At 37.1% G+C, this 12,799-nt stretch overlaps 1 protein-coding gene across 1 annotated transcript; it reads left to right on the top strand.

Moving 5' to 3' along the window:
• Positions 1 to 291: 291 nt before the first annotated feature.
• Positions 292 to 11,897, top strand: bspry (B-box and SPRY domain containing). The gene is made up of 7 exons (XM_038301905.1): positions 292 to 386; positions 3,251 to 3,740; positions 4,123 to 4,221; positions 8,342 to 8,572; positions 8,715 to 8,740; positions 8,829 to 8,953; positions 10,503 to 11,897. The coding sequence occupies exons 1-7, from the start codon at positions 292 to 294 to the stop codon at positions 11,039 to 11,041; spliced, it is 1,605 nt and encodes a 534-aa protein (XP_038157833.1). The 3' UTR covers positions 11,042 to 11,897.
• The last annotated feature ends 902 nt before the right edge of the window (positions 11,898 to 12,799 follow it).

The raw sequence follows: 12,799 nt of genomic DNA, 5'->3' as shown, positions 1-12,799 counted from the left end.
ATATAATAATTGAATTTTATTGATATCACACTGGCGAAATTAACCTCTGCATTTGACCATCCTCGTGGGGAGCTGATGGCTGCCATTGATTGGCACCTGTGGAGTAGTGTGGGGTTAAGGGTTTTGCCCAGAGTGGAGGCTGTGGGAATTGAAACAGGTACCTGCAACCTTCTTAGAGCACAAGCACACTGCTTTAACCACTAGGCCAACACTTCCCTTAGGTTAAATAGGTTAAAAAAACTGATTCATCCCCTAAAGGTAAACACTTCTTTACACAAGAGTTTATTCACGATGGCCAAACAATGGTTCTCCTGTCCTCAGCTCTTCTTCAAAGTGAGACATGAAGATGCCACCCTGCTCTGTGCTGAAAGGTTTTCCCGCCAACAGTGAGGTTCCCAAACACTGTGAGAGGAGGAGTGTTGTTTCTTTTGAAGAATTAGCTGAGCTTCATCTGCTCCCTCCTATATATATAAAACTGTAGCCCTGTCCCTATGATAAGGGTTGTTGCCTTGCTGGAGGGTAAACTTCCACCCCAGTCTCACATAATTTACAGCATCTAAGAGGTTTTCCTCAAATAATTGTTTGTTTTTAGCCCCACCCAGCAACCCTAACTAGCTCCGCTGCCACTCTCAGTATGATGCTGCCTACATGCATCATCTTTCCCTTTAAGGACTCTATTTTAGTTTAATGTGGGTAAATAGTTTATTTAGGTAAAAAAGAAAACAACAAAACATTAATGTTGGTCTTATCTAACCAGAGAACCTTCTTCCATCCTTTCAAGGGCTGGTGTGAAAGTAAAAATTAGACTTTCTTTATATCCTGGTACTGACAAAAAACAATTAGTCATTTATATATTAACCCTTTGTGTGTTTTAGAGATCAAACCTCTCTTAACACTACAGTTGACACAGTATAGGTTGGTGGTGTTAAAGCCATCTATCATTTTTAAGATCCCTGAACGTTCTCCACAGACCAGTTGCTCAACTGTTTCCAAACCAGCTGTGTCTTAGGAGTGGCTGTATCACTGATCCCTGCACATTACATGATGAAACCAAGTATCTATCACACCCATCCTCCTTAAAAAACAAAAGAAAAAGTTAAGATGTTCTCCCACTGTATCCAAGTAGAGAAACACTGAGAACATTTTATCAAGCCTGGATAACAGATATCCAAGTCATTGTCCTTGAACTAAACAAGGCACACAACAGCTCCCAAGGCCATTTTATGGTTATTACAATACTTTCCTTTTTTTTGCTTGCCTTATCTAATTTTAAAGATTAAGTTGTCACTTCAAACAGTCCTAAACATTAAGATTAAATAGGTTAAAAATGAGGAGTCTGACCTTCCACTTCTATCCAACTACAAGCTTCTCTAAATTGAACAGAAAAAAGTTTCTATAATTCACTAAGTTGTTTCATACCCTTACACTTTTATAAATTGTGTCACACCTCAACCGTAAATGTAATTGTATTTTAATGGATCAAATGTGAAAGCCTCTTTACAAGACAAATAAGTTGAGGCAAAAAAGATAAATACTACTAACTTTACAAATACATATTTTAGACATTTGACAAGTTATTGTATTTACCCCCTTTTTACTCTGACTACCCTAATTAAAATCCAGTGCAACCAACTTCTCTCAAAGTATAACAAAGTAGTAAACTGACTTTATTCCAGCTATGTCTGGTTTAACTATATATACAGCTACTTTGTAAAGGTCTTTAGGTTGAGATATAATTATGAACTAAAAGCATTATGGATATCAGGGGAAATACTAACAGGTCAATAATAAGGGTATTTATCAGGTATAGGTTATGAAACCATCTACCAAACTACTTATACAGTACTGCTTAATCCCTAATTTTTCAGATTAAGATTACCTACTGGTTAATGGGAGACACAAAAGTGAAGAAGCAGCCTACAGGTCTGGTGTTACTCTAGAGAGGCTGCATAGGTCTACAGCTCAGGTGGGAGAATCTAAAAGCAGAGAGATTATTATTCTGCATTTATGGGATTTTATTTGAGGTTTATTTTTGTTTTGCTTTTTAGTAAAGCAAGTTAATCCAATCTTGATGTATGGATAGAAATATAGAGTGCATGACAGGACTGAATATAGAGCGAAACACACTTTTCAAATGTTTGATAAAAAAAAAAACACTTCAGCTTCTCAATTATACACCAGTTTTTGTTATTGTATCAGTTAAAACACAAGTAAACACTGACTTACTGTATATATAGCCTGATAAAATGTACAAGCAAACAAATTAACTAAACATTAAAATATCACAGAGATTTTGAAGAGTCTTTACATTAGAATGGCTAAAGATATTCCACCTAAGCACCAGAGGCATAGCCAGAAAGGTTTTATAAGGGTGGCCAGGCATAACCAATGTATACTGAGGGTGGCCAAAAGTGGATAGCCACCAGAACCTCAGGGTCAATCTGCACGGTTCCAACAGGAACAAGAACAACACCCACATTTCTAAATAACGACAAACTATAGTTTCCTACAGCCTTTGCTAACAAATAGATGCATATATTTAAACATTTGTCTAGATAAAAGGTATATTGGATAAAATTCTTTGAGGTTTGAATTCTGGAGTGAACATCTTTTCCATCATCATTACTTACCTACTTTTATCAATAATCATTCTACATTAAATTGATATGTGCAAGTGCTAATATCTACATAAATTGATCATTTAATAGTTTTTTATTAAATAGTTATTCACAGTATCTATGATTTCACTGAAGACTCTTAGATGACTTGCAGAGACACATAATTTTCTCTTTATGGCATATAATGCAAAATCTAGTTCTGAAAGAGCATGAATTCTGTAGTAATCATCTCTAACGTTGGCATATTGATGCGCATAATTAACCACAGTGTTTTGTTGTCAAGTAATTGTTAATATATAACAAATTAAACTTTTTTGAAAATTCTACTTGAAAAAAACGGTAGGGGTGGCCACAGATTGGCTAAGGGTAGCCTGGTCCCCCATCTAGCTCCACCCCTGCTAATCACATGTTTAAAAAATAAAAAATAAAATAAGAATACTGCCTCTGGATATTCTTGTTAAAATCCAGGGATAAACTTGAAATATCAGACCATGAAGATGTGTTTAAGAGTTTAATCTTAGATAGTTTTTTTATAAAATCAATCTAAGATGAAACTCTAATGACGATTAGAGCTGACGCCCAAGTGAAAACAGGTGGGACAGAGAGATTTCCTTTCAGCTCTGACCTCTCAGGTCTCTGTCACTTCCTGGTTCCGCTCACCTGTTACACCTGTGTTACAGCGCTGTCCCACAGAGGCGCGACTCCGCCGGTGCGCACCTGTTCTCCTCTTGTGCCATGACTGAGGGATTTACCGAGTGTGACCTAACATGTTCGTCTCCTACTCCATCGGTGGAGACTTTAAATGCCGTGAACCACCTGAAATTGGAGCCAGAGCAGCCCATTTTCTCCGTGCTGACCGGCGGTATGAAGGAGCAGGAGAGGGGGGAGGCACACATCGCAGTGTCCCATCCGACCACCTGCGGCGCCACCTCACCCACCGCCGCCTCCGACACCGAGTCCGGGGTTTTCTCCGTTGAGAGCGAACTTTGCGCGGAGCACGACTTCGAGCTGGACTGGTTCTGCGGAACCGAGCAGAAACTCATCTGTTCCCGCTGTGCCACCGCGGGCCCCTGCCGGGAGCACAGCGTGGCCCCGCTGGCCCGCAGAGTCACAGCAGTCAGGGTGAGCTGTTTTTTTTTTTTTTTTTTCACCTCAAAAATCATATTTAGTTTCATTTGAATAAAAAGAAAAACATTTTCTAGTATCTTATTAATGTGAACATATGCCAAATTTTAGGAATATTTAACTTTTTTATTATAATTACACATTCTGATAGGCTAATTCTGATAAGATGTTGAAAATACATTAACTATTTTTTCAAAGTCAATATTTACCAGCATTTTCTCCTGGGTGTGCCGTAGCTTTTCCTGCTAATATTTCAGTTTGGTATTTGAGAGGACAGGATTTTCTTGTACTACTACCAGCTGGCCATGTTCAGCATTGTATGGTTGTCATAGGAAACGTGCTAGACTGAGTGTGCATGCGTGTGTTTGTTCCTCTCCAGAACCAACTGGTGGATGTGTGTGAAAAAATCCAGCTGCAGGCCCTGAGGATCGAGAAGTTCATCAAGCAAACACTGGATGCCAAAGAGCAAAAACTGCAGGTGAGAGATGTTGCTGGACCAGTGATCACACCGGGAAATTGGTTTGCTGGTGCTACAAGTTGAACCTGTTTCACAAGTAGCCGATTTAGAGAGCACACCCGTTTCCTAAAAGCTGATTAAACAGTTTGTTGGTACAGTATTAAGGAATCAGTTAAGCCTGTATAACATGCCTTCATCCCTGTCTTCATCAGACACATTTAGAAGTTTTAATTAAACCCTTAGGGAGTTAAATTCAATGCTTTTAAACTGATGAATTTTCAGCACTTCTATACAGAGGCGTAGGGTGGCCAGGCAATAACCAATGTACACTGACGGGTGGCAGATAATGGATATTTTTCTAAATAAAGACAAACTATACTTCCCTACAGATTTTTCAAACAAATACATTTAAACATCGGTGCTTTCTAGATAAAAGGTATATTAATTCTTTCAGGTTTTAGTTCTGGGGCGAACATTTTTTCCATTGTCATTACTTACCGACTTTTATCCTTAATCATTCTGCATAAAATTGATATTAACCAGTACTTATATCTACATCAATTGAATATGTATTAAGTGTTATTATGATTTCACTGAAAACTCCTAGATGACTTGTAGAAATACATAATTTTTTATTTACCCCATATGACAAATCTAGTTCTGAAGAGAGCATGAATTCTGTATTTATCATATTTAATGTTAGTATATTGATGTGCATAACCACATTAACCACACATTAACTACAGTGTTTTTGTTGTAAAGTACTTACTACTAATATATGAAGGTTTTTGATATTTTGAATATTCCACTTCAGAGTATTACTGCTGCCACCATCTGTATTAGAGGGGTAAAAATGGTAGGGGTGGCCACAGGGGTGGCCAATGATTGGCTAAGGGTGATCTAGCTCTGCCCCTGTTTCTATATTGTTCCAAACTAGGTTTAGTTAAAATAATATTTTGAAAGTGTTAAACAGTTAATACCTACAGGCAAATAATTCAACATCAACCAGGGTTAAATTAATCTAACACTATTTTTTGTATAAAGTTAACGCCACACATTATTGTTAAAATTCATCCAGATTTATGGACAAATATATCAGAGTATCATCAGCATATACTGGTACTGCATTTTATTTAGGAGGCATTTCATTACTTTTTGTAGGCCCATGTTAAGTTCCGACATTATTAATTGAAGTTTGGGGTTGTAATGTAAAGATATAAATACTTGGCAAGGTGCCGCAGTTGTCTTGGTGACCTATTTCACAACCTTTCAACAAAACCAATGAAGCCGCTTGTACTTATTAACCTACAGGCACATAATGAGATGTAGCATCAGAGGTAGCCCCCTGCCTCGTCATGCTTGTGCAGTTTTATAGGTGACCAGTTAGCAAACAGCTAATAAAACTGATTCTTTTACAGCGCTAGGGAAGACTCGGATCTGTGAAGCCATTGGTGTGATTGTTTTCAGCAAGTTGCAACAAGTCAAACGTATTTGTGAATTTACAACATTTTATAGCTTTTTCTTCTTTATGAGGATTATATGTGACCAAAGGTTTTCCAATGGAGTTAAAAAGAAAACATGTTTACTCAGAGTGTGGGATTAAAGGCTTCATATTTATCCTCAAGGATATGTCTTCTTTGCAATCGATTTTGTCATTTTGTGGACTAATTATCGCACGTCAAAACACATGTTGTGGCTTTTGTAGGGAAAGAAGCTGAAGTTTATATTATTGCCACTAAGCATGTGGACACATGATAAACCGGAGTACAGGAGGTTCTGTTGTGAATGTTCATTTTTCTTTATAAGAGTTGGAAATCCTTATACTTCAGCTAGGTTTTTCAATTCAGTTCAGATATTAAACATGTCAAATATCCATAGACCAAGAGTTCCTGAATGCACCATATGCAGGAATCAGCAGGATCAAGAGTATTACTGTTTTGTTTTAGATTTTTTTAATCAGCATGCATGAGCATTTTTGAGATTAATGAATTTTAAACCTAAAACATGCATTCTATTTTAAGCTAAACAAAAACACTCTTCATATGGATGTTTACATTATTATTAGTTCACTTTATTATTTAAGTGCTTTGCAGATTGCTAAAAATTAATAATATTTATGGCAATTTATTTCATTTAACAAAAATAACTATTTCTATTGCCAAATTTCCTTGTTCTTTATAGCTGCTTCTCAGCTTTGATTGGTTTGCAAGAGGAAAAACTGTGGAAAGTACCTATTTTTCCTTTTTCATTAAAAGGGCCAGGACATTAAGCTCACAGTATTTTTCTAACTGTGAGAGCACAGTCAAACATGATATTCTTTGATTCACACATTCTGGGAAATGTATGAATCATAGAAAATTTGAGGGCATTTAATTAGAGGCATACAGTGGATATCGAGAATTTACACAGAATTATTAAATGGATATTTTGGTACAAAATGGTACATAACCTATGTCAGATGGAGAGATATTAGATTAGGAATAGCAACACCCTGGTTTTTATTCAGTTTTTAATTATTTGTTCTTTTACAGAAGTTTATCAGCATCATTATTTTATTTTCCAAAACAGTTTGCATTAAGTTCCTCCGATCTATTAAACTGTGAGAACACCTTTTTCGTTCGCTTTTCTGTTCAGGATGTATATTTGTCAGATTTAGTTTAGGAATATCACTTGTTCAGTCCAAAAAATTGCATTTTCTTCTTTTAGTGATGTTAGTGATGAGGTAAAGTGAAACCTTTCTCCACGTTCAGCTGTCAAACATGCCCTTCGAGGTTTGACAGCTGAACACAGGTGTGGAAAAATTCATGATTTCTCCATTAAGTTTGGCTTATCCCAGATCATTATGCTGCCACTACCTTATTTTACAGGAGGTATTTTGTTTTTGGTGGATTTCTCAGAAGACATTACTTACATTTAGGGCTGAAACAATTAATTGGATTAATCGATTAGTGAAATAATCGTCAACTAATTTAGTAATCAATTAATCATTAACTGGAGTAAGACTGTAAAATATGCTCTTAGCTGACAGAACAACAAGTTTAAAGTAGTAATTATATCAAATTTGTAAAAAAAAAATATAAACATTTTGCATTTAAGATAAAAAAAAGTGTTTCTATCTGTCAATATGTTCAATACAGAACTCCTCAAGTGGGAAAGTTTTAGTTTCACCTGATTTCTTTTCTTCAAAATTGTCTTTAAGGAACCTTTGGCTATCCGATTATTAATTGATTAATCAAAAAAAATTAACCAATTTCCAAAATATTGGTTAGGTGCAACCCTACTTACATAACAATGTATTTAAAAAAAAATAATTATTATTTTACACTTTTTTAGACTTTTTAACTTTTTAAAGATTGCTTTCCAGAGATTATTTTTGTTATTTCTGTTCCTTTGGATTCCTATAAGTCTGTGTAAACGCATGCAGCTATTATTTCACTTCTTAAGTGCTCAAATTTTGTTTTTCATTCATTTGTTTATTTTTCATTAAAATGAAAGGTCTACAGGACATTTGCCACACAAATGATTGTAAAAGTTCTGAAATACCTTATTGTGGTCTTGTTTGTTAACATCACATGAAACCGGCATGCTACTAGCCTGTTGATTAAAAACTACCTCAATTAAAGAGCATACAGCACATTCTGCTTTTATCATTATTTTTTAGTTAAATTTAGCTGGTAAAGGAAAGCAATGTTTAAAAAAAGGAGTCTGAATTCATTTTAGTCCTTTGAAATAAAATAGTCTTGTCCTTTATGTCCCTTTTATGAATTCTTCATAGATTCCTTGGTTGTTGTACTGTTCATCCAGATATGAGCAATGAAAACAACAAAGTCAGATTACTAGATGATTACTGATTTAAAAAAAAGTCATAATTTTATTAAAAATCATATACTGTATATTTTTCTCCTTTATTCACATTTTTTCATTATATTGCTGTTTGATAAATAACCATTTAGATTAATTAAAGTTTATGGAAAACATTTTAAAAAGATCCATCATGTGTGAACAGTTACCACACATAAATATGTGAGCTTCTAAAGCTGACAGGTTTTCCTGATTTTCGAACCAGAATGAGAGACGAATGACTTTCAGGACTCTCAGGATTTACTGTACCTGCCATAAAATCTCCTGTGTTTCTACGCAGGCATCGGCGAGCAGAGCGAGGGAGCAGGTGCTTGCCCAGGTCAGCGCTGCGCGTGAGGCCTTGGAGGAGGAGGAGCAACGCCTCCTAGAACAGGTGCAGAGGGAGGCGGAGCGGGTGGAGCAGTGCCTCCTCACCCAGAGAGCTCACTGGAACAACGCTCTGACAAGTCTGTCACAAACACGCTCCCACTTGGTGCACACGCTGACGCACGCTGCAGACGCACAGCTGGTGGTGAGTTACTAGGGCTGTTTACACATTATGGCGGTTATGACGCTGCTGGCGAGATTTTAGCTAGATAAAAAGTTTGCTGCTGATAAGAGTTATAAACTACTGAGAGTAATCGCCTTCCTTCTGGATCCCTTTTTTTTCCCAGACCAGCATTCAGGAGATCAGTGAAAGGTACTTCTTTATATTTCTGACTAATATTTGACATTACTTGGAGAATGCTGGAAGTTAGTGTCACATCTGAAACATCTGTTTGCTTCAGGGCGGAGGAAGCTGAGGGGGTCGGGGATCCCTGTGACAACAATCAGCTCAACCTGAACCCAGCCTGTACCGACAGCAAGCTGTTAAGGGGCCTCTGGGCCACTGCTCTCCTGCTGGGGCCCAACGGTTTGTACCCTTACTCCATGGGATTCAACCGATTCAGCAGGAATATAACAGGCTTATATTCAGGCTACATTCCCGTTTTCAAATGCTTCACTGGGGAGTTTAGACTTAGTCTAAAGGCTAGTTAATGCAGATATGCTCCCGCCCCTTCTGCAGACATTCTGGTGCACCTCTCCCAAATTGTTTTTTGACCGCAGACAGTGCTGCAGACAGGAGGCCTCTGATTGGTCAAATCTACATCCGCTCTACACTATGTGTATTTCCTGTTTGTTACCTTACTGGCTTGTTTTCTTTGTATGGCCTCCATTGTGGAAAACGACTCGTGAAGTTGGACCAGCTAGAAGAGCGAGGTGCGCGAGAATGCTGGGACCCTTTTTCCACTTGGATCTATGCACTTTTTGCCCTTCTGTCCCTCCGTTGTCGCACAAACTTCCCCTTGCGTTTTTCCACTTCCTCACCGCCTCGGCCGTATCCAGAACCACAGCTAGTTCAAGATTGTCCCTCTTGCGTTGTGGCATGGAATAACATACTGCAGATCACGCTTCAAAATTGGGCATAAATCAAAAATATCTGTGTAATACCAGCAACAAGCTCACTGCGACTGGAGTATAACCAGCCTATTAGACAACTATTATTGTCATTTTGTTTACACAGAGTGTAGACCGGGTATAGAATGCTGCCGTGCAGTTCATCATTGCTGTTGGCAGAAAACTTTGATTTATATAATTCAAATAAACTTTTTTATGAATGAGGGCACTACTTTATAAAAGAAATGTCTCACAAAAGCTGTGAAAATAGCAGATCTAGTTTAACACATCACATTGGTTAATATAGCAGACAGACAAGCAAACAAAACATACAATAAAGGAATGGTTTTAGAAATACAAGGTTTCCATCCTAAAGCAAAGACTTCCCGATCTAATATGAATTTTACACACAGATGAACAAAATCTTCATTGCTCCAAAAAATGAAATAACAAAAACATTCTTCTTTATAGTTTGGCAATTTTGGCTTTATTTTTAAGAATTTGCACTTTAGTTATCGCTGCTCAGGGGTAAAAGTAGATTTCACAGGGTTTGATAAAAAAAAAAAAAAACAATAGAAAACCTGCATAACTGCCTAGTAATGCCATGTTAATCCAGACCTAAATTGAATGAATATGTTAACTAAAATGTTGTAATGATCATGGGAAAAAATAGAAAATGTTTGAATGACAATACAAGAAAACATTTACATCACATCAGCTTTTTTCTGTTTTTCTTTTTTGTTTTTTCCTCACTATAAAAATGTAAAAAAAGTGCAAAAATCTTAAATAAAAATATTAAAAATGATCCAGATTTATCAGATATTATATATGGCAGAAGCGACTTTCAATCAGTTTCTTATTTTGCAAGTTAGTGAGTTTAAAATTTGATTTGAATAGAGACATGAATACATGCTTAGTAGTACATAATAAACAATGATCTGGGCTAAATTTTATGAAAACATGTGACTTTATGTTTAGCAGCATCATCGTTTCTGACCCATCTGTTGTTTTGTTCCCATACACAGCTTATGGATCACCTCTGTTAAAGTTTGACGAGCGCACAGTCAGCCCACTCCTCTCCCTCTCTGAAGACCTACGCACTTTAACCTTCATCTCAAAGAAGCCCCGACAGGCTCCCCCATACGACCCAGCCCGGTTCGATTCTTGGCCCAATGCTTTGGGATCTCTATCCATGTCCTCTGGTACGCACTGCTGGGTGGTGGATGTTGGAGAAAGCGGCGCCTTTAAGGTCGGAGTCTGCTATGCTAACCTGGAGAGGAAAGGTTCTGGGAACGAGGCACGACTGGGCCACAACAGCCAGTCATGGGTTCTGTCCCACTATGACCTCGACTACTCCTTCTGCCACGCAGGAAAGAAGGTGCCACTGACGTTGATTAAGCGACCCCAGAGGATTGGCCTGCTACTGGACTGGTTGAGCCAGACGCTTCTGTTTTACGAGCCCGACTCTGGCACCGTACTGTACTCTGTCACTCACCCCTTTAGTGCTCCGCTGCTGCCTGCGTTTGCTGTGACCGACCGCAGTATCACCATCCTGCACCGATAAACTGAACTCATGCTGAAAGAAATGACAGGCAGACACCCCTGCATTACAGAAACATATAATATATGCAGATATACAAGAACTCTGTGAAATATTGATAACTTCCAACTGCATCAGTTTTTATTTATTAATTTTATTTTTTTCAAATGTGATATCACTTTTAGTAATTTGCTAGCTTTTATTATTTTTATATCTTGATTATGTTACACAGTTGTGCCATTTTGTAATTACCTTGACTAAAACAATCATTTTAAATGGAAAGAATGTATTTGTTTCTTTTTGAAAGACAGAATAGAAGTTCATAATATGTTAAACCTATAAAGTTTATAGAAAAGAAATGACACCAGTTGATCTACGTTTTACGAAATCACAAAAAAGTTAACTTATTACTGCATTTTAAAAATTTTAGTAGAAATATAAGCGTGTTTGCTATATGCTTAGAAGAATGGTTATTTTTTTGAATCTGTTTATTACTTTTTTAACTGAGATATGTCAAGAGATGATAAGCTGCAGTTTATTGAGTGACATTAGAAGGGTGCAGGCTTTGGTTTGTACCTCACACAAAGGTTATAAACACTTAAAATACAAAACAGTAAGAAATAATCAGGAAAGGAGTGTATATTTCAATTGCAGCAAAACTGATACCAAAATGAGCATCCATATTATAACCTGATCAGGCAATGATATTTTAAAGCATTCCAAGGCCCTAAACATTTCCTTTTTTATTTTTGAACCAGAACTTTGAATGTAATGTATTGTGGCGACAGCCAAACACCTCTGTTTTTGGCTGTCGGATAATTGTTAGGTAAAAGACCAGTGATGGCTTTTCTCTTTTTTTTAAATAAAAAGTTCATAAATACGGCTTGCCTCTGCATCCACCCACTCTACAATGAAACCTCCTAAAAGCCCCAATTCAACAAAGTGAATTAAGAAACTGTTGCTTTGTTCAAAAGACACACACCATCCCCACAATGAATGATGTTGGAGGAAGGATCATTCTGCAGTGGAGGCTCATCTTCAGCAGATAGAAGGTGCATCGCATAGTTGTTTGGAAGATAAATTAAGCTAATTAAAGAGGAAATCCTTGAAACAAACCTTTTATAGGCAGCTAAATACTCAAGACAAAGGTGGAAGTTCCCTTTCAGACAGGACAATAATCTTAAAAAATATTCTATGAAATGAATTGCAATAAAAAGGTCCAGATTAAAAACAGGTGTAAATAGAATTGAAAAAAAGGGGCAAGACTAGAAGACTAGGGTTCACAGATTATTTCCATTCAATCTGATTTTTGTAAAGAAGAATACGGAAAATATTCTTAATTTGTGCCACATTGCAAAAGTCTTATAGCATCCCTCTAATTTCAGCAACAAATGTTGTGATGGTGAGGCTGTATGCATGCAGTATCTTGTGTATCATATTTACGTTGGCCTGTCTCACACATTCCCTGCAAAATACATCAAACTTAACACAATTTATACCAAGAAACACTGCACCCTTATTAAGCAAAGCACTTTGTGATGGGAAGCTGGTTTTAAAAAGAGAAAATAAAGCAAAAAGTGTCACCCCCTATCTAGTGAATTTTCTAACCGGAGGCCTTAGACTGATTTTTTTTTTAAACTGGATTTGCGGGGGGGCCTGGTTTTCCCCCTGTTTTCACCGAAACAAACAATCTACCAGAAAAGGAACTGCTTTTCTTTTCAAACATCTACATGACAATATGTGATCTCATTGCAAAACAAGCACGTTAAGAAACCTTAAATA

Source organism: Cyprinodon tularosa, unplaced genomic scaffold (genome assembly GCF_016077235.1).
Source record: "Cyprinodon tularosa strain WSP-4 unplaced genomic scaffold, ASM1607723v1 ctg113, whole genome shotgun sequence".
NCBI classification, from domain to species: domain Eukaryota; kingdom Metazoa; phylum Chordata; class Actinopteri; order Cyprinodontiformes; family Cyprinodontidae; genus Cyprinodon; species Cyprinodon tularosa.
This window is presented reverse-complemented; position numbering and strand designations above follow the sequence as displayed.